Here is a 20,577-nt window from a genome sequence, read left to right as displayed (position 1 = left end):
GCCTTGTGTGTGTGTGTGTCTGTGTGTGTCTATGTGTGTGTGTGTGTATGTGTGTGCTAGGGCTCAGTCTGCTTTCTCCTCTTTCCCTCATTCCTTCAGGCCAGACCTCAGCCATGAATGTGTCACCCACATACCAAGCCAGGCTTTCCCCTTCCGTCAGTCCTGTCTAGACCTGCCCTCGGAGACACACCTAAAGGTGTGCCTCCCCACTGTACCAGGCCTTCCTTACTCCAACAAGGTAAGGACAGAAATCCATCCTTACTGACTTGCTTGTTAAGACCACTGGACAAGAGCCCATGGAACTCTTTAAGGGATCCATGCGTCTCTCCTTCCTGTGGAGAAGCTCGGTGACTAAGAACGTGGGTGAGGGAAGAAGAGGTATACCAGCTGGCCATCCCTTTACTCTTTTTTTTTTTTTTTAGATTTATTTATTTTATGTATATGAGTACACACTTTAGTTGTACAGATGTTTGTGAGCCTTCATGTGATTGTTGGGAATTGAACTTAGGACCTCTGCTTGCTCTGGCCAACCCCACTTGCTCTGGCCAAAGATTTATTAGTATAAGTTCACTGTAGCTGTCTTCAAACGCACCAGAAGAGGGTGTCAGATCTCATTATGGGTGGTTGTGAGCCACCATGTGGTTGCTGGAATTTGAACTCAGTACCTTTGGAAGAGCAGTCGGTGCTCTTACCCACTGAACCATCTCACCAGCCCCCCTTTACTCTTTTTAATTAAAATTTGTAATCTTAAGACAGAAGTTTTAAAACCACCTTAGCATGAGCAAGCTCTCGTCTTAGATCCCAGGCAACCTGAATGCTCACCTCTCAGAGGCTTGCGAAGCCCAGGAAAGGCAGGAATGAATGTACAATGTGCACACAGCCATCATTATTTAGACTTAAAGCCCATCGTTAGGTGTATTATGACGGCAGTAATACTAAATGCCTTTTAAAAACCATTTAATACCTTCTACAATTTTTATGGTACATCAAATTACAAGCTTCTCCTCGTGGAAGAAAATTGTCTACATTCTAACATAGCTACACATAAAATGAATAATTGATAAGCGAGGGCAAAGAGCTCTGAAAACCTAGAGGTATCGTATGGATGATAAGGAATAATGGAGACAGACATCCAGTGCTCAGAAACTCAGCAGCTCTTCAATAAAAAACAATCAGCGAGGTTGGCCAAATGCCTGTGTGGGCTTAATTCCTCCTGGGAAGCCACTCTGCAAGGCACTCTTGCCACGCTGGGCAAAAGGTGACAGCCTAGGAACGAAGCCAGTCACTCTGGAGGTCACAGAGCTCCAGGTAATGGGGAGGGAGGGAGGGAGTGTATGTGTGTGTGTGTGTGTGTGTCTGTATGTGTGCCTGTATATGTCTGTGTGTGTACATGTGTGAGTGTGTCTGTATGTGTGTGTATGTGTGTATGTATGTATGTGTGTGTGCCTGTATGTCAGTGTGTGTGTACATGTGTGAATATGTATGTATGTATGTGTGTCTGTATGTGTGTATATGTATGTATGAGTACATGTGTGTGTGGTATGTGTGTATGTATGTATGTGTATGTGTGTGTGAGTGTTGTAAGTGTATGTGTGTGTATGTGTATATGTATGTGTGTGTGAGTGTATGTGTAGTGTGTGTATGTGTGTATATATGTGCATCTCTGTGTGTATGTATGTGAGTGTATGTTTATGTGTATGAGTGTGTAGTGTGTGTGTAATTCAGTCTTTGGTTTCTCAGGTACTATTACAAACACACCTGGAGCTCTCAATGCCTGAAGATGGCACAAGTCCCACTTTGAGAAGTGCCCAGTGACCACTGGGGACCCTCAATGCTGCCCTCTTCTCTATTCACTGGTATCTTTAGCAACCAGCCTGAGTGCCACAGACTGTCGTCGGTAAGAACCCCTCCTTCCCGGAGCTCGGAGGAAGGACTCATACGTCACTGTCCGGACTCAGTGAAATATTGACTGGAGTAAGCCATACACTTCGATGCAGATCTTTAACATATCGACCCTTCCGCTTTCACCGCTTTTTAGATGGGACATCGAACGGTGCTGTGAAAAATTATTTTTGCATAGGCCTCAAAACAACTAATCATGTCCCCTCTTTCTTCCCATCAAAGGCTTACAGACTCAAAGGCAGGATGACAAGGTTTCCAAGATATGCTAGCACATCCTTCACATAACTCACGCAGCGAGCTGCAGCCAGGCCCCAGAAGACAGTTTTAAACTCTCCCAATTTTGTCTGTGTTCTTGCCGCTCGTACCAGGGGTGACATTAAACTGACTATCTATTAAAGCCCCTTAGTTATTACAGAACCATTTTTTATACCCTGAAAACCCAAGTGCTCTGTGGCTGTCTCTACGCCTACTCCTCAATTCCGTCTCTTCTTTGGGAACCTTCTCCATTCAAGCATCCAAGATGTCCTTAGGCGGTTAATAAAGAAACTTACAGGGAGGGCTTAAGAAGATGAAGGAAGATCTAAGAACATCAGTAACATTAGACTGAACACAGACGTGGAGGGGCTCATGAGAAGTGTCCAGAGGTGGAGGAGTTAGCTCTGGTTTACCCTCTCAGCCCCATGCTCCCAGAAATAGGACTCAGACTCAAAATAGATTTAGAAATACTTTAGCCATATAGCTAGGCTCTTCTCTGACTACCTCATAACATAAATAATCCATGGATTCTACTCTACATCCTGCCACGTGACCTGTGCTTAAGAACCATGCGCCTGCACCACCTCTTCTTGAGGAAATCTCTCACACCTGGCACCAATCCAGAATCCAGAATGCCTCCCCCGGATGTCTCACCTCCCATTTCCGGCCTAAGCCATAGGACATCAGATTGAATACTGACAGGTGATGCATCCTTACTGACACACAATCTATGCTCTCTACACTAGGCAGGTGAATCATCCAATACACTAGACGAGATATTCTCTCTACACAGAGGGTAAGCCTAGCAGGGCAGAGTCAACAAACAAGACGAGTCTTACATCAATACCTGCACCTTGGTTTCCAGAAGGCACAATTCTTCCCTTTTTAGATGACCTTAATCTACTTTGCTTCCAACAGAGACAATCTGTTCATTCTAAGACATAAATACCAGGTGTAACATTACGAAGGAAGGCAGAAACCAACACGTGCAACCCGATTTGACTCTTTTCTGGAATTGCCTATGTAGGGAGGAAATCAAAAGCAAAACAAAGCAAATTTGTCTCTTCCACATCATCTCTGGAGGGGGTCCTATTAGGGCTGAGTAGACTGCAGGAAACACCTGCCACAGTTCTAATCTAGAATGTCCCCACAGGCTTGTATTTTGGGATCCACGGCTTGTGAAGCGATTTTCAACAGTGTACAGCTTTTTTAAGAAATGAGGATTTTTGCTGGGCATGGCTTACACTTTTGTTCTTTTGAGACAGGGTTTCTCTGTATAGCCCTGGCTGTCCTGGAACTCACTTCGTAGACCAGGCTGGCCTCGAACTCAGAAATCTGCCTGCCTCTGCCTCCCAAGTGCTGGGATTAAAGGCATGCACCACCACCACCCAGCTGGCTCACACTTTTAATCATAGCACATGAGCAGTGGAGGCAGAGGCAGGAGGATGTCTGAATTCGAGGCCACCCTGGCTTACAGAGTTAGTTCCAGTACAGCTAGAACTGCACAGAGAAATGCTGTTCTGAAAAACAAAAGGACTGGAGAGCTGGGTCAGCAGTTAAGAGCCTTGTCTGCTCTTCCAGAGGTCCTGAGTTCAATTCCCAGCAACCATATGGTGGCTCAAAACCATCTGGAATGGGATCTGGGGCCTTCTTCTGGTGTGCCTGAAGACAGTCAAAGCCACAGTGTACTCATATACATAAAATAAAATCTTTTTTAAAAACCAGAACTCATGAGTCAAAAAAAAAAAAAAAAAAAAAAAAAAAAAAAAAAAAAAAAAAAAGAAAAACAAAACAAACAAAAAAGTAATGGTGATGAGAATAGAAAGACAGACAGAAAGGAAAAGAAATAACTAGCAAATGGGACACTGGGGTGGGCCTGTTTATACCTCCCCACAATTCTGCAGAGGCCTGCCTCTGGTCCACAGTCTGTGACAGAGAGTAACAACTTCACACTTCTGAGGCCAAGGACAGAGTCACCCCCAACGTCATACCATCCCCACCATGAGGGCCTAAAGTCCCTCTGAAAATGAGAGCCCAATAAATCCTTCTTCCCATAAGCCACTTCTGCCAGTTTGGTCACAGCGAATGTAACTGGTCCAGCACCTCTCCTAATCTCAAGGCCAACGGTGAACGAGCCAAGGCAAAGGGATTCACTTCTAAACTTCCACCTTTAGTTCTGAACAGTCCACCGTGGGACTGAAGACTTAAGCATTAGGAAGAGTAACTGTACCACCCAATGTCCAGTTCAGTCTGGTATCTGCTTCCTAGAGATGTACTTGAGCCATGTCCTCATGAGGCCAAGAGGTTGAACGTCTCCTGTGTCTCAGCAGAGCAAGGGCAAGCCCTGCTTGGTTAGCATGAGCGACACTTGGCAAACTGACTCCACCTTCCCAAAATACAGAAGCAACCTCCAGAGCCCCCTCACGCGGGTCCCTGTTCTCTCAGCAAGGGCTGTGGCCTTCAATGGACGCTCTGGTGTCTACAGGCTATCAGGCCACTGTGAAATTCACCACAGTCAGAATGGGAACGAGGTCCTGGGCAATCAGGGCAAGCCTGTATAACAATTACCATGCCTCCATCAGTGGTTCTCCTTGAAGAGATGGAGATTGGGAGGGTGGGGGTGGGGAGCTAGAGAGATGCCTCAGTGGTTAAATGGCACTTACTGCTCCTGAGGTAGACCCAGATTTAGTTCCCAGCACCCACAGCAGGACCAACTTCAGTTATAAGTGACCTGACACTCTCCTCTAGCATCTAGAGTCACTTGGGCCTACTTAGTGCTTATAAGATAAACTCATGAGCAGGGCGTGGTGGCGTACGCCTTTAATCCCAGCACTTGGGAGGCAGAGGCAGGCGGATTTCTGAGTTCGAGGCCAGCCTGGTCTACAAAGTGAGTTCCAGGACAGCCAGGGCTATACAGAGAAACCCTGTCTTGGAAAACCAAAAAAAAAAGATAAACTCATGCAGGCACACACATGTACATAAACAAAAATATATAAATCTTAGATAAAACTATCAAAGAACTAATTAAAACATGATTTATAGGGTTGTAGAGGAAGATAGGGTAGTCCACTACAATCTTTTCTCTTTTCCATCCATTGACTACAAGGAAAAGACAACAGGCTACCACAGGAAGCAGGATGGGATCTGAAGGCATCTTACCATACGGATATTTAGTATCCAGCTTATTTTCTGCTGTTCTCCTCCAAGGCAACAGGTCATCACTGCACCCATTTGGCATGCCATTGTACCCGATCCCAACAATCTTATTTTCTGTATTGACAATGCAGGCCCCCACCTGGAAACAGAGAAACATTGGAACTATGAATAGCTTGGAAGTCACTGGGAACACAGGAGATGAATCGGAAGCATCCGGAGTTCTGAGTTGCCAAACTATCCATTTTCCTCACCTGCTCTTTGTGTACATCTCAGCAGTATCTGAACATCCTCCCACAAAACCACAAGTTTACCTGGGAACTTGGGTCCTTGCTTCTTTGTGCGGACAAGAAGGCCACTGCCATGAAATACTCAGGCCATTCCAGGTAGTCATCCCGTTTTTTGCAGGAAATGTCACTCATGTTGGGTGTAGAAGTCATACGTCACTAAGCATTGAAAAGAACAGTTGTCAATCTGCTCTCTAGGAAATGCATCAGTCAGCCCTAAAGTCTGGGCAACTTCAGCTGGACTTATTAGGCAGAAACCATGAAACATGAGCCCTAGACTTAAAAGAGAGCATCCTGGTCTAAAGAGAAAATTAAGAAATGTAATATTTGAAAAGTCTGGATTTGGCACTAATAAGTTTCCAGATAATTCATACACTGCCTGCTTTCCTATAGAATTTAAGTTCCTGGGCTAGAGAGATGGCTCAGTGGTTAAGAGTACTGACTGCTCTTCCAGAGGTCCTGAGTTCAATTCCCAGCAACCACTTGGTGGCTCACAACCATGTGTAATAGGATTCAATGGCCTCTTCTGCTGTGTCTGAAAACAGAGCTACAGTGTACTTATATACATAAAATAAATAAATCTTTTTTTTAAAGCATTTAAGTTCCTATACACTGCCTCCAAAGTGTCCCATCCCTTACTTGCTCCCTTCTAAACATGGAAGGGAGGAATAAAAATGTGTAACATCTATGGATTCCAGACACTTTAAATATCTCATTCTCTCTCTATATATATATATCTATCTATGTATATAGATATATATATATAGATATAGATATAAACACACATATATTCAAGTCTCATGTGTAGCTAAAGTAGGCATGAGCATCACATCTTACAAATTCAGAAAACTCAGGAAATTTGCCTCCCAAGCCCAGTGTACTGTAATATAAACAAACAAATAACATTTGCAAACAGGCCAGCTTGGTAAGTAATCAGGTAATTTTTTTTTTCCTTTTCCTTCCTCCTTCATTCCTCTAGATGAATCAACTCTGGGGAATGAATCAAGTAGGAGGAAGAGAAAATGCTCATACTAAAACCAGTTCTGTAACAATGAGCTTCAAGGCCAGGCCTTGGATGATGGTCTCTGCAACAGGGCTGAGGCTGCCGTACAGGGCAACATCTCTTGTGAACTGGTAGAGAAAGCACAATTAGCCAAGGACTCCTCACCCCAGCAACCCTGCTCAACAGGGAGTCATGCTGGTTTGGCTGGCTTCCCGCCTTGCTTTAAGCTTTAGAGAGGAATGGGAAGGCAGGGAGAGAGGACACATTTCTCCACCGCCGAGGGTGGGGGCTGCCCCGTGCTTGCTTTGTAAAGCTCCCCGGGGCTCTGTACCCACCCACGAGCAACCTCAGAACCAGGAAACTGAGGCAGGGATGTCACCAGTCCAGGGAGAAACTGCTCCACCTCCGACAAGTGCTCCCCCAACTCTGTGCTCCCGGTTCTTAAGTCTCCCTCCTCCCCTCCACGTGGGCGCCAGAAGAGACTCGGCGCTCACGTGGGCTGCATCCTCCCTCCCTCCCTCCGCCGCAGCGAGCCGGGTGCAGCCCACGTGCAGGCTGAGCACCCACGAACAGGGTCCTCCGCCGAGGGGATGCGCCCACCGTCCGCTCCTTCGAGGTGCAGACCACGCTCGCACCGTCCACCCCACACAGCCGCCGTGCGCGCGGGTAGGAAGTCGGGAGGGAGGCGGGTCCGGCGCGCGGCGGAAGGGGCGGCGGGGCGGAGCGGGGCGTGCAGCTCCACGCGGTCACAAGCCGCGGGCCACCGTGACCACGGATCCTTGTAGAGAGAGAGGATCTGCAGACTGCCCGGCGCGAGGGGAGCCAGAGCCTGTCCCGCAGGGGAACCTCAGTGTCGCGGTGACCTTTATGGTTCCCAGTGCGAGTTGTCCTGGGCTCCCCCGCCCCGCCCCCCATTGGTGCAGGCCTGGGCTCAGGGAGGGACAGCGTTTAGCCACACCCACCCAAGAGCCTAAGAGTTTGGGCGTTTTAGTTGCCCCTCCCAGTCCTCTGAATCCATCACCAACTTCTTTAAGGAGTTAAAGAGTTAAGTTAAATGCATAAAGGTGATTTAAAAGACCCAAAGATTCCAGTTGCTATGGACCTGAAAGGAACAGGGAATGAAGGGACCAGGTTCTGGCCTCTATAATAAGCCGGCAGACTGTTCTAGCTATCTCTAGAATCACCTAGCCTGCAATTGCTTCTTGGCTTCATACTAGAAGGGTTTGGGTGGAGCCTCTGTGCCCGGAGGCCCCCTCCTTCGAAACATTCTCTGCAATGGTTTTTTGTTTGACCTGGTTTAGAGTTAAGTCTCCAAACCTGTGAAAGACCCTGAGATGCATGCCAGTGCCTTCCCCAGCCACTCAAGGTGGACAGTTGCTCACTTGACAGTCCCCTGGTAAAGTTTGTAGTGGTCATATGCCCCAAGGAACTACATCTGATTTTCTTCAACATCGTTTTCTGGACTCAGATGTTTGACCCCTAAATCTGGAGGAAATTCCAGCGCAAAATGACACGTTTTGTCTGATCCCGTTTGTCTTATCCACACTTGTGGCTACGCCCCCGTACTCCATCCCATTGCCCCATAAATAAAAGCTCCTGTAATGATCATGACTTCAAATCTGCACATCCCCGGTCTCAGCGGCTAATCCAAACAAAAGCTTGTTAACTGTATTAATTTAGGCCCGCCGAGGAAGAAGGATGAAAATAAACAGTTGGTTCTGCCTAATTTCTCACTAGCAAAGACACCCCATTCTTCATGTCCGTGGTCCAGCCTGTGGATTCCGTAATTAAATTATGTGCTGCTCTTAGTGGATGCCAGGAACGCAAAGGATGAAAATATTTCATTGTTAACTATAGATTTTTTATTTTGCCTTGATAAGACTCAGGCTTCAAAGAGCCACATAGATCAAAGTGATGATTTTTAATGTCAAGTTAGTCACTTTAGTTGACTATCTTGTCGCCACTAAAATTCATTATGTCCTGAGCAAGTAGTTTCTCTCCCCCACCCTCTGCTTGGTCTTTGTCACCCTCATCTATAGTCCTTGGGTCTTGTTGGATTCATTTCTCTGCTCACTAACCTACAGCTAATATATCACCGGTTGCTGCTGGTCCTTCAGCCACAACATCATTAAGCTTCTTTTGCCGTGGAAAGAGTGTCGAACATAATTTAGTTACTTCTCATCGTTCTCCATTCTGGTCAGATCACACACTCCCCTCTGCAGTAAATCCAGGACCCTGCCTGCTGCACACAGTTGCCCTCCCTGTCCCCGAATTTCACTGAAAATTCCTCTAGGTAAGGATGGTATTGTTCACAAGACAGGAAACTCTCCCGATTCATGGTTTCACAGCCAGAGGTTTCAGATTCTGCACCAACAGTAAAATGAGACAGCCAAGTGAGAAAAATATGCAGGCCTTCCCATGTCCTGCTCATTCCCACCTTGTAAGTCCAAGTGTGAGTGTACGTGTTAAATCTCTCGCTAATACCTTTCCTTTTGGCTCACAATGGAGGCTCATGCTTTACCTACAACACAGACAGGGGCTTGCTGAACTTGCAGACATATCTAGATTTTACCACCCTAGGTAAGGGGTGAAGGGTGGTAAAATCTAGGTGAGGGGTGGGGCTGTCTCAAGGAGTAGACAGCATTAACATGTTTGCAAAGGTTCTACTCAGGCTCGGGCCTACTCCCCTGCTTACAGAACTTAGGCTTATCTATGTGTGTTACATTATTAGAATGTATTTCAGTAGCTCAGAGAGGGGGGCAGATTAAAGAGGCCAGTCGATGTAAAATTCCTATATAATATATATAATGTATATATGTATATACACATATATGTATATAAATATATCATATACATTGTATATGTACATTGTGTGTGTGCATGTGTATACACACATATATAATACACAATATAAATATATATTATACCCATACACACACACACATATAAAAGGGAACTTCCTAAAATGACTCAGTCTGCAGTTCAGCTAATTCAACAATGGCTAACTGTGAACAGAAAGGCTAAGAGTCTAGGAGTTGCTCAATCCCACACGGCTGGGTGTCTCAACTGGTCTTCTCCCAAAGAAGTAGGCTTTGAAGGAATGGACTTGCTAGCAAGGTGAGGGCAAGCAGGTAAGGAGGAACACCTTCCTTCCATGTCCTTGTATAGGCTTCTAGCAGAAGGTGTGGCTCCCATTAAAAGTGTGTCTTCATACCTCAAGAAGGTGTGTTTAGCCAGGCACACCTTTAATCCCAGCACTTGGGAGGCAGAGGCAGGCAGATTTCTGAGTTCGAGGCCAGCCTGGTCTACAAAGTGAGTTCCAGGACAGCCAGGGCTACACAGAGGAACCCTGTCTCCAAAAACCAAACCAAACAAACAAACAAAAAGTCATAATAAACAAAACAGTTCTTCTTCCTACACAGTACATGAAGAATAAATGAACTTTACTGCTGGCCCATTTAACGTATAAATGCTGTTTCTAAGTAGCCTGTTAAAATATCCTTGATTGTACTAGAGTCTGTCTGTCTGTCCATCTACTTACCTACCTATCTAAACTCTCTATCCAAGCATCTAGCTCTTATATATTTATTCAGAGGATTAGGGTTAGGGTCTTGGGTATCCAGGCTATAGCTGAGATGACTTTGAACTCTGATCTCCCTGCCTCTACCCTTCCCAGTGCTGGGAGTACAAGTGTGCAATCATGTAAGCACTGAATTACATTCCCAGTGCCACAGCAGCATTCATTCACTTTTTAAAATTAATTAATTAATTTATACATATGTGAGTACATTGTTGCTGTCTTCAGACACACCAGAAGAGGGCACTGCATTCCATTACAAATGGTTGTGAGCCACCATGTGGTTGCTGGGAATTGAACTCAGGACCTCTGGAAGAGCAGTCAGTGCTCTTAACCACTGAGTCATCTCTCCAGCCCATGTTCATTCTTATAACTCAACAGTTGTGGCTAGAAATACCAGCGTTACTATTTTTAAGGGATTGGTTATTTTATGTCTCCATGCTGCAAATCCAAACTAGAGTAGCTCATTTAAACGAGGGAAGACTGTATTATCTCCTGCATGACAAAAAGGTTGATGGTAATGTAGAAAAGAAATTCAGTATGTGATCTCGTGTGTGTGTGTGTGTGTGTGTGTGTGTGTGTTTTCAAGCATGAGATCTGTTGTATGTATGTGTTCAATGAGAGTTATACAAAACACAAACTGACACAACAGAATATTTCTGTCAGAAATAAAAATCAGGACTCTTAAATAGATTGTTATGAATTCAAAAGTTGTTAGTAACCTTTATTATTTCATAATTATAGTGACAGCCAGTAGAGAAGGTTAGCTTGGTTTATGTCAAGTGCAGATTCTTTGCTCTTTGTCCATATATATATATATATATATATATATATATATATATATATATATATATATATATATATATATATGTGCTGGTTTGTATATGCTTGGCCAAGGGGGCGGCACTATTAGAAGCTGTGGCCCGGTTGGAGTAGGTGTGCCACTGTGGGCATGGGCTTCAAGACCCTCATCCTAGCTGCCTGGAAGTCAGTATTCTGCTAGCAGCCTTCAGATGAAGATGTAGATCTCTCAGCTCTGCCTGTACCATGCCTGCCTGGATGCTGCCATGCTCCCGCCTTGATGATAATGGACTGAGCCTCTGAACCTGTAAGCCAGCCCCAATGAAATGTTGTCCTTAGAAGAGCTACCTTTGTTGTGCATAGCCCTGGAGCTAATTATATTGTATGTTAATTCCATTCTCCTGTAAGTGGTCTCAAACTAGGAATGAGTCAGCACTCAGGTAATTTCCTGTAAACCTGCTTCTCACCTTAATTTGTAAAATAAAGGAAAGCTGATGATTGGGCAGATAAAAAGGAAGGTGGAAGGTGCGGGGAGAGTAGAGGGAGAAAATGAAAGAGGGAGAGGACACAGAAGAGGAGGAAGATGAAAAGCTGAGCAGAAGCACCTGGCCTGGAGAAACCCCAAGTACTAAGGGGTCTCATAAGATGGAAAAGATGGTAGTGTAGCGGTAGATCTGCCCAATCTAGGTGCACAGCATGTATTCATATTAACTGAGTTGTGTTGTCATTGCTGAGGCATATTTGGGTTGGAGATTTACTGCAACATGCCTTGGTCATGGTGTCTGTTCACAGCAGTAAAACCCTAAGACAGAAGTTGATACTGAAAGAAAATAAAACTTGAGACCTGTGATTCATGTAATTTATGTCAAATAGCTCAAAGAGTTGTTTGTGAGCTTTGAAACCTGGGGCTGAGAACATAGCAGAGCAGGCCAGGACACGCCTGGGTAGGCCTGTCATTAAGACATTCCGGAGGCTGCTTGGCCATAAAGATAAAGAGAATGACATGTCCGGACTGGCCCCATGCCTCCCTACCTCCCGCCCTTCTGACCTAACTTAAATGTTAAACAGGCTGCTGATGTTTAAATGAACCAATCATGTGAAACTGTGCCAATTCCTCCCCCAGCCCCAGCCCCTTTTCTAGAAAAACCCCTAGCTTCCAAGCCTTGTGGTTGAATCCACTGTCTCCTGCATGAGATAAGTTTCGACCCGGAGCTCTGCCATTAAACTACCTCGTGTTTTACATCAAGGCGTTCCGTTCTGTTCGTGATTCTTGGGTGTATGCTGAATAGGGAGTTGAGTGGGGGTTTCCTCACTAGGATCTTTCAATACCAGGGTCTGGGGTATTGCTGTGACAGGCCTGACCATGCTTTTATTTGGAAGAATGTGGATTTGGGGACTTTGGATTTGGAAAGCAGTGGAATGGGGCTTAATGGGCTATCCTAGTAGGAATATGGAAGATTTAACCGCTGAGTGTAATTTGAACTATGTAGACCTGGTCCAAGAGGTTTCAGAGGAGAATTCCAATATGTGACCTAGAAACTGTTTTTGTGATATTTTGGTGAAGAATGTGGTTACATTTTGCCCTTGTCTGAAAAGTCTACCTCAGGCTAAGGTGAAGAGATTCAGAGAAATTGCACTGACAAAGGAAGTCTCAGAAACGCCTATCATAGAGATTGTTCTCTGGTTAAGTCTCATGAAGAGCATTTTAAACAAGTGTAGCAAGCTGAGAAAGGAAAAATATAAAATATATGGTTCGAATATTAAAGGGGCATCAGGAAGTGTAAAGGGGACCAAATCCCATCTTCTAGGAAATAGCAGATTTAAGGGGCAAGATCCTACCCAGCAAAATTTAGATCCAGGCATGGTGGCACACACCTTTAATCCCAGGAGACAAAGACAAGCAGAACAAGTCCAGCCTAGAACACAGCAAGTCTTAGGTGAAGAAAAACTTAAATCCAGGCTTGGTGGACCACACCTTTAATCCCAGTGTTTAGGAGACAGACATGCAGATCTCTGAGTTCAAAGTCAGTCTGCAGAGCAAGTTCCAGGACAACCAAGCTTAGGCAGTGAAGGAGTTGGAAAGCAGAAAGTGTTGGAGTTGGTCAAAAGACCCCACTCACAAAGACCACAGAGACCACCATCGCTGCAAACCGCAAGAGGATTTTTTTTTTATTGACCCAACATGTTGGGGACTCTCCTTTCAGCATGCAGGCCAGAGAAAAGACCCAGAACAAACAAAGAGCACACTTTTTATACCTGTAAGGGACAGATTTAGGCAACAGGGTAGCTGGCTTATTCTAATTGGTGTAGCAAGTAACCTTTTCAGGCATTGGTTGGTTTGCACAGTGACTACCTTTGGCCTAGTGACTCACTTTGCCTGTCCCCATGGTGGGTTATTATTATTTGGTCAGCAAAGCAGCAGTACATTTTGAACTTATGGGTCAACTATTAACGTCACAGCTATCAATAAGGTCAGGGCAGTTTGTGGTTTTTGTCAGAATTCAGTGTGGGGTGGGGTAGGGGAATTTCTCTGGGAACTGCTATCTTGTTATGGTTATTTTTCTGAGAACAGCTCATTTTGTTTTGGCAGCTACAGACTTGGTCATTTTGACCACTATGTTTCTGAAAGTCCCTTCAGAGAGGAAGGGGCTAGGTGTTCTTGAATTTATTTTGGACTCTACAAAAGCTGGTAATAAAGTAATAGAACAAGGGGGCCAGCAAGCAGCCCCAGCAAGCAGCAGAACTCAGCAGCTTTGGCTATGTGGCTGTGGCTTTAGAGTCCAGAATAGAAGGGATTACTGGGACAATTGATGCTGGAGATAAGAAATTAGTGGTGATTAAGAAGAGACCAGCATCACTGATGTGAAATCTGGGAAGCGTTTTCTGAGGGCACAAAGAAGCTGTTTTACAGAGATAGCCAAAGTTGTACCTTGGGCTGCAGCTGTACTTGGTAATGTGTAGGAGTCATCCAGATGGTACTGGTTTTGAAGGCATGACGGGGTCATGAAGAGCAGCTGAGGCTTGTCACTGTGAGAGTCTATGGAAGGCCATTGGTGAAGATGCAGTCTCAGTTGTAGTTGACAACCCAGGACTGGAGGGGTTATGCAAAGGAGTTGGGGCTTGGCATCATGAAGAGAGCCTATGAGAGGCTTCTGCTGCAACTAGGTAAAGCCTAGTTGCAGCAGAAGATCCCAGTGTATTAGAGATGACAGTACTATGGGATGATCACCCAGAACAGCAGCATTAGTGTTGTGGATCAACCTAAGCGTAGAGTGCTACAGAGGGCAGAGCTGGTGAAGTGACGCCAGCCCTTTAGAGGAGTCCAGAAGATCATGTGTGGATCCCAGATAAAAACAGAAAAAAAAAAAAACATTGAAGTTGCCTTTGAGACCCCAAGATGTTAGAGATGCCAGAACCATGGGCTATCTGCTGAGGAAAGCTGCTAACAGGGAGTGGAAACAGTCCAGGAAAAAGAAGTTTGTTGCAGTCAACAAAGATGAAAAAGGAGTTGGAGATCTGAAGACCGCTTTGACATCAGATATGGAGATGGAGAATTTGGAGTTTGCCTAGCTCGTTTCCTGTCTTGATTTGGAAATTATAATTGAGTGATTGGATGAATCTCAAAAGAGACTTTGAACTTTGGACTTTTAACATTGTTGAGACTGCTATAGACTATGGGGACTTTTGAAGTTGGACTAAATGTATTTTGCATTTATGCTATGTTTAGGTATGGCCCCCAGAGACTCATATGTTTAGACAAGCCTATGGGGTCCAAGTAGTGGAATGTGATGTTTGTATATGCTTGGCCCAGGGAGTGGCACTACTAGAAGGTGTGGCCCTGTTGGGGTAGGTGTGTCATTGTGGGTATGGGCTATAAGACCCTCATCCTAACTGCCTGGAAGCCAGTCTGCTGCTAACAGCCTTCAGATGAAGACATAGAACTGCTATGCTCCTGCCTTGATGATAATGGATTGAACCTCTGAACCTGTAAACCAGCCCCAATTAAATGTCCTTATAAGAGTTCCCTTGGTCATGGTGTCTATTCACAGTAGTAAAACCCCAACTAAGACAATAATATATACGTATATACATATAGACATATGCATATGCACATATACACACATATGGGACATGATATACCCTAGTGAAAAGTCTCTAGTAAGTTAAGGAAAGGCACAATGTGGCAACAGGCGACCCTAGCCATTAGCTTCTAAATACAATTTAAAGGGGCTTCTATTTACAAGGTTTTAGGCATCTGCCTTCTTGTGTGTGTGTGTGTGTGTGTGTGTGTATCTGTAAAGGTATCATCATTAAATATTGGCTGACTAGATAAACCAGTAGAAAAGAATTGCTTTATGCCAAATCATTTGTAGTTCCTAACACATGACAGAAAACTTTGCAAGCCTTCATCACTCCCCTCTCTCTGCCTCCTTTTTCTGAGTTTAAACAGTTTGGCATCTGGAGGGGCATTCATTCAGCAGACGAGACCTTGGGCTAGTGGGTCAAGCAACAAAGGGGAAACAGAATTGTCTTCAAGACAAAAAAAAAAAAAAAATCCAACTCCAAAGTTTTGCTCTTGGCCGAAAACTGGCTGTTTGTCCCCAGCCCTGAAGGAGGCAGTGACCATTGTCTGCCTTCTTGTGTTTCGCTGATTCTGCAGCCTGTGGCTTGCTTCTCCTCCGCAGACTTGAACTTGTAGCCTCTTTCATCCACAACCGGTTGAAGCTGATGGAAATTACATGTCTTATCACTTCTTAAAAGAAAAAAAAAATACATGAAATGTAAATCTGAAAGAAATGGGCAATTTTCTCGTAGCACTTTCTACTTCTGTGTCAGTTACCCAAGTGCCACTCATTCCACTTTTTAAAATTCAGGTTTGTCAAGCAGCAAGTAAGCTCTCAGTGCTGCACAAGAAAGGATGAAGCTTTGGGGGGAGCAGTCTCTCATGCTGGGGTCTGTGGAAGTGCCTACCTGAAGAGAATTGATCAGATGGCTGGTTTTATAGAAATAGTAGCGATATCATTAAACACAACCTCTGTTCTGGGGTCACCATGAAAGCGCCCGAGGGGTCATAGCCAAGGTGTTAGAGTCCAGGATGTAAAATTCCTTATGGACAGGGCACTCACCACAGGCCGAGGTGAGTGGTGTGTGTTTTAGCTGGAATAACAAGGTGGGGAGGGTGCCTAAAAACTGTTGTAAATGAAAGCCCTGTTAAATTGTATTTAGAAGTTAATGGCTGGGGTCGTCTCTCGCCACACTGTGCCTTTCCTTAAGTCACTGGAGAGACCTCACTGGGGGTAAATGTCTCAAATAAAAAAGCAGGAGTCAAATCAATATTTTTAGTGTCATAAACGTCCCATAGAGGTGTGTGTTGAGAGGGACATTTGTGATCCTGCCCTGACAACAATTGGTAACGTGTGTGTGTGTGTTGGTGTGTGTGGGTGAATACATGAACAAAATAATAAAGGGAGCCTGTCCTATTTGAATAACTGCTTATCCTATTTATGGTTAAGAGGCACTATGCTTTGACACAGGAGCCAGCAAAGGCCAGGTCCTGTGTGTGGTCACCTCTGACTGCTACAGTGTCTGATAGACAACCCTAAGAAGATGGATAGGTGAAAAGCTGTCAGCCGCGAAGCTTTTTAAGGACCTATCATCCCAGAACTCTGTCTTCAAATGAGCCCTGGATTGGAGAGTTAAATATCAACCTAAGGCAGTGGCTAGGCACTTGTGGGATCATCCCCACGAAAAGGAGTGAAATTTAATAGTTTGGTGGTTACAGTAACCACTATCCTGCGAGAAAAATCAATATCTACACAGTGTTAGATTCACACCAACGGCTCCTGGAGCTGAGCCATTTCAGTGAAGAATAAACCCAGATTCATTAGAGGAGAAAGTCAGAATGTGGTAGGAGGTCAAACATAAATACACCCTGGGCTCCATTGTCTGGAAACCGACCGTGTTCCCCATTCAGAAGCGGAGCATGTTTTAAAGGCCTAGAATTTACAGAGCTGGAAGTGACCTTGGCAATCATCGAGTCCAGCCCCTTCTTTTACAGATGAGGAAATACTGGCCCTGGAAGACTGCTGGGCTTGCTCCAGCCCACATAACTGATCTGCTGAGATTTTTTTTCCCTCCCACCACACTCTCGTAGAATCTATGAATTAACAAACCGCAGCCCTTCACTGAAAAAAACGCCCATGTCCGGCACCACGTGACAGGAACAGGAAGTCAAATCAGCCTTTGCCCTCTGTCTTTGCCTAAGAGAAAAAAAAAACTATGAGTGTAAAGTATTAATGATTAAGTAGCAGTGTAAGACAACGATGAGAGGGGGCTGGAGAAATGGCTCAGCGGTTAAGAGCACTGACAGCTCTTCCGAAGGTCCTGAGTTCAATTCCCAGCAACCACGTGATGGCTTACAACCATCCTTAATAACATCTGACACCCTCTCCTAGTGTGTCTGAAGACAGCTACAGTGTGCTTACATATAAAAATAAATAATAAATAAATCTTAAAAAAAAAAAAAGACAACGATGAGAGCCCTGTCCTCAAAGGGACCAGGATTACTTGGAGACTGGGGTGTCTGCTGCCTTAACAACAAAGCCCCTTCAGACTAGCCAAGCAGTAGGCTGTGAGTGCAGGGCTCTTCCTGTTCCACTCATTCTTGCTTTTCCTTAGCAACATAGCCAACTAACAGGCCGACTTCACTGGAGGGGAGGGGGCATATATAAAATAAACCAGACACAAAGAATAAGACATATAGGACCACACACATTGTAACTGTGGTGGTGCACACCTATAATTTGGCTGAGACAGGGAAATCATGAGTTCAAAGCCACCCTGGGCTATTTAGTTCATTTAAAGGCAGCCTAGGTTACACAGAAAGGCTCTTGTCTCAGGAAAAAGAGATACATAAAAATAATTGAGAGAGAAAGTTGTCCTACTGAATTCCTGTGCAACTCAGGGAAAAAAATAAAAAAAAAGATTTTTGTATTTGTTTCTGGAACAAAACCCAGATGAGAAACTGCATGTACATCTCCCAGCAGTCGCTAAAGAGGAAACTTCCATAATCATCCAACACCCGTCACAGCTCCTAAGAGCCACGGAATCCCGGTACGCATGCAGCACGCACGTGTACGCATGCAGCACGCACGTGTACTGTCTCAGTACAGCCTTGTTGAACTGCAAAACTAACATTACTTTTAGATAAATAGTTACTACCTTGTCACCCACATAAAAATACCCCGTGAGCTAAAGAAATGAGAGCATGCAGTAGTCCACCCTCCAGGACTGGAGAAGAATGTGTCTGTTTTTGCTGAGAGACTGATAGCTAAAAATTAAGTCTGGCTGCTGAAAGCCAAGGATGTCTTTACAATAAGAGGATACCTGTTATCTTAGCTCCCACTCGCACGCTGTTTTCCTATCTGTGGCTCCCGGAGGAACTCAGTGGAGTGTTTTTCTCAAAAGCCTTAGTTAGTCGCCTATCTGCCTAGTCACCCCCTGGCTAGTCTCGTGTCACAGCACAAACGGGCACACGTTGGTAACAGGTGAGATAGCGAGTTCACACCTGAGAGTGCGATTTCATTTTTTTTTCGAAACCTATTGTGTTCACAATAGCTGTCATTCTAGAAGCTTCTACAAGCCTGGCCGCAGCACAGAGGGAAGAATTTCATTTTATAAAATGGTGGGAAATTCCATTAGTGATTTTTGGTGGCACATTTTAAGTGGGTTATTATTAGACAGAGCTGACATTTCACATGCAGAAATATTCTTTTCTTGAGAGTCAAGTGTCATTCAAAAAAGGGAAAAATTATTTAGTTTTTTTTTTAAGTCAAAGAAACCCCTTGAAAACCCCATGCTTCTAAATGCCTCCATCTGTGGAGGAGTAATGGCTAGAACTGATTTCTCTTTGATTCAAACACGGACGCCATGATGGAATCACTTTGGGGCATGGAAGAAGCGCTGGTCAGCAAAGCAGATTCTTCATGTGGGTCCACAGCTAGACCCTAGCACTGATGGGCCAACGCTCAGCTGAAGGTCAGTATTAGTCATTCCCAGTGCATAGCACAAAGAACAGCACCACCCCATCCCCCGCCCCCAGCCTCATCCTAGCAGAGACTCATCCTCCTGCTGAATGTCTCGATATTGCAGCAGTGCCCAGGATGCTTCAAGAGTCTTTTCACTGTGTTAGCCTTTGCAAGTACACGTTAGGCTCAGCAGAAGCTAAACAGTTTAAGAGCACAGTAAGAAATAGGCCAGAAAACATCAAAGCTTTATAGCTTTTTGAGAAAACTTGATGGTCTTGCTGGTACAACTCCCTGTGATACGGTTCAGTTGTGATAACAATGGAGAGCGTATCAGCGCGAACTGCTGATGAAACCATCAGAGAACGTAGCCAAGGGTCTTTTAAACACATTTAAGAACTGTTCTTTTGAACTGTGCCTCTTAGCCTTTGGAAAAAAAAAAAAAAAAACAAACCTCTTCGAGATTTTAAACAGGGCTTTGGCTGAACTGCCGAGCGAGAACCTGAAATTATCTCGTGCGCTGGAATCAATATCAAGCAATATTTTCTCTTTGAGAGAAATTCAATCTGACAGAAAAGAATCGGAGCAATAAGAAAACTGGGGCCCTGGTGAAAAAGCTTGCCTTCCAAAGACGCTGTAAAGCAGTACAAATTACGTGATGTCACCAGAAGCAGAAAACCACGGTGACAGAATAAAATGTACCTGAACATCAGAATACTTCATTATCACTACCACGGGGCCCCTAAGCCTCACAAAACGCATCCATCAGCCTTGATGGCCATTTGTGAGCCACTGCTGGTAGCTAGATGGCGCAGCGCAGCGAGGAAATGCGTCCCCGCCAGGCCTCCACACCCCCACCCCCATCACAAGGACAGCAGGGTTCAAAAGGAGGCCTGGGCACACAGCCCGAGCTCTGCTAGTCTCAAAGTGCTCTCTAGCGGCCAGATGAACACAGAATGATTCTAGGTACAGCAGTCACTTCAGGGGAGGCTTCAGAATTCTGGCTGTTCTCTCCTCCGTCCGTCCCTTTCATCGCCCGGATCCGTGGGATTCTCTGATGAGTAAACTCCGGGGGTATCCATGGATGCCGTTGCCATCCATCAGTTACCAGACTCAGCTGCTCTGTACTGCATCTCAGGGACTTGTCAAAGAAATGGAAAAGGATCCAGGTTTGAAGGGCTCCCCGTACATCGCTGGGAGGCTCATTAGCGCAAGGCGATCTTTGGTAGAGCCTCAAGTCCATCCATTTAGCTTTGTCATCTCTCTATGCTGTGCTCCGAAGCTGCTTTTTAGGAAACGTGAGAAAGGTCACGACCTGCAGCACCAGTGTTGTTCCAGGTAGAGTCCCACCCTCTATTTCTAGCGTTTATTTTAGTCCTCCCAGAAACCCTGTTGTAGGAATCATTTCCAGCACCTACAGCTCCCATCTAAAGGCAAGAGTTGATAAACTGCAGGTGGAGGGTCAGGGAGGAGGCATCCCAGGAGGTAACAGGTGGAGAGCAGAATAAACGTCAGGGATGTGTCAGCCCTGCCAGTGTCACGGAAAAACTGAGAGAGGGAGAGAGAGAGAGAGAG

At 45.0% G+C, this 20,577-nt stretch overlaps 1 protein-coding gene across 1 annotated transcript in view; it reads right to left on the bottom strand.

Annotated features, from left to right (window-relative positions):
* Dctd (dCMP deaminase) overlaps window positions 1–7,264 on the bottom strand; it is a 30,980-nt gene extending 23,716 nt beyond the window's left edge. Inside the window, exons 1-3 of the mRNA XM_021170802.1 lie at window positions 7,201–7,264; window positions 5,625–5,756; window positions 5,317–5,452 (exon numbers count right to left, since the gene is read on the bottom strand). Of these exons, the coding sequence (XP_021026461.1) occupies window positions 5,317–5,452; window positions 5,625–5,750 (262 nt within the window). The 5' untranslated portion in view covers window positions 5,751–5,756; window positions 7,201–7,264. The remainder of the gene's footprint in view (window positions 1–5,316; window positions 5,453–5,624; window positions 5,757–7,200) is intronic.
* Between the last annotated feature and the right edge of the window lie 13,313 nt (window positions 7,265–20,577).

This window comes from Mus caroli, chromosome 8, assembly GCF_900094665.2.
Source record: "Mus caroli chromosome 8, CAROLI_EIJ_v1.1, whole genome shotgun sequence".
Taxonomy (NCBI): Eukaryota; Metazoa; Chordata; class Mammalia; order Rodentia; family Muridae; genus Mus; species Mus caroli.
The sequence above is the reverse complement of the archived record's forward strand: the minus strand, read 5'-3'. Positions and strand labels throughout refer to the sequence as shown.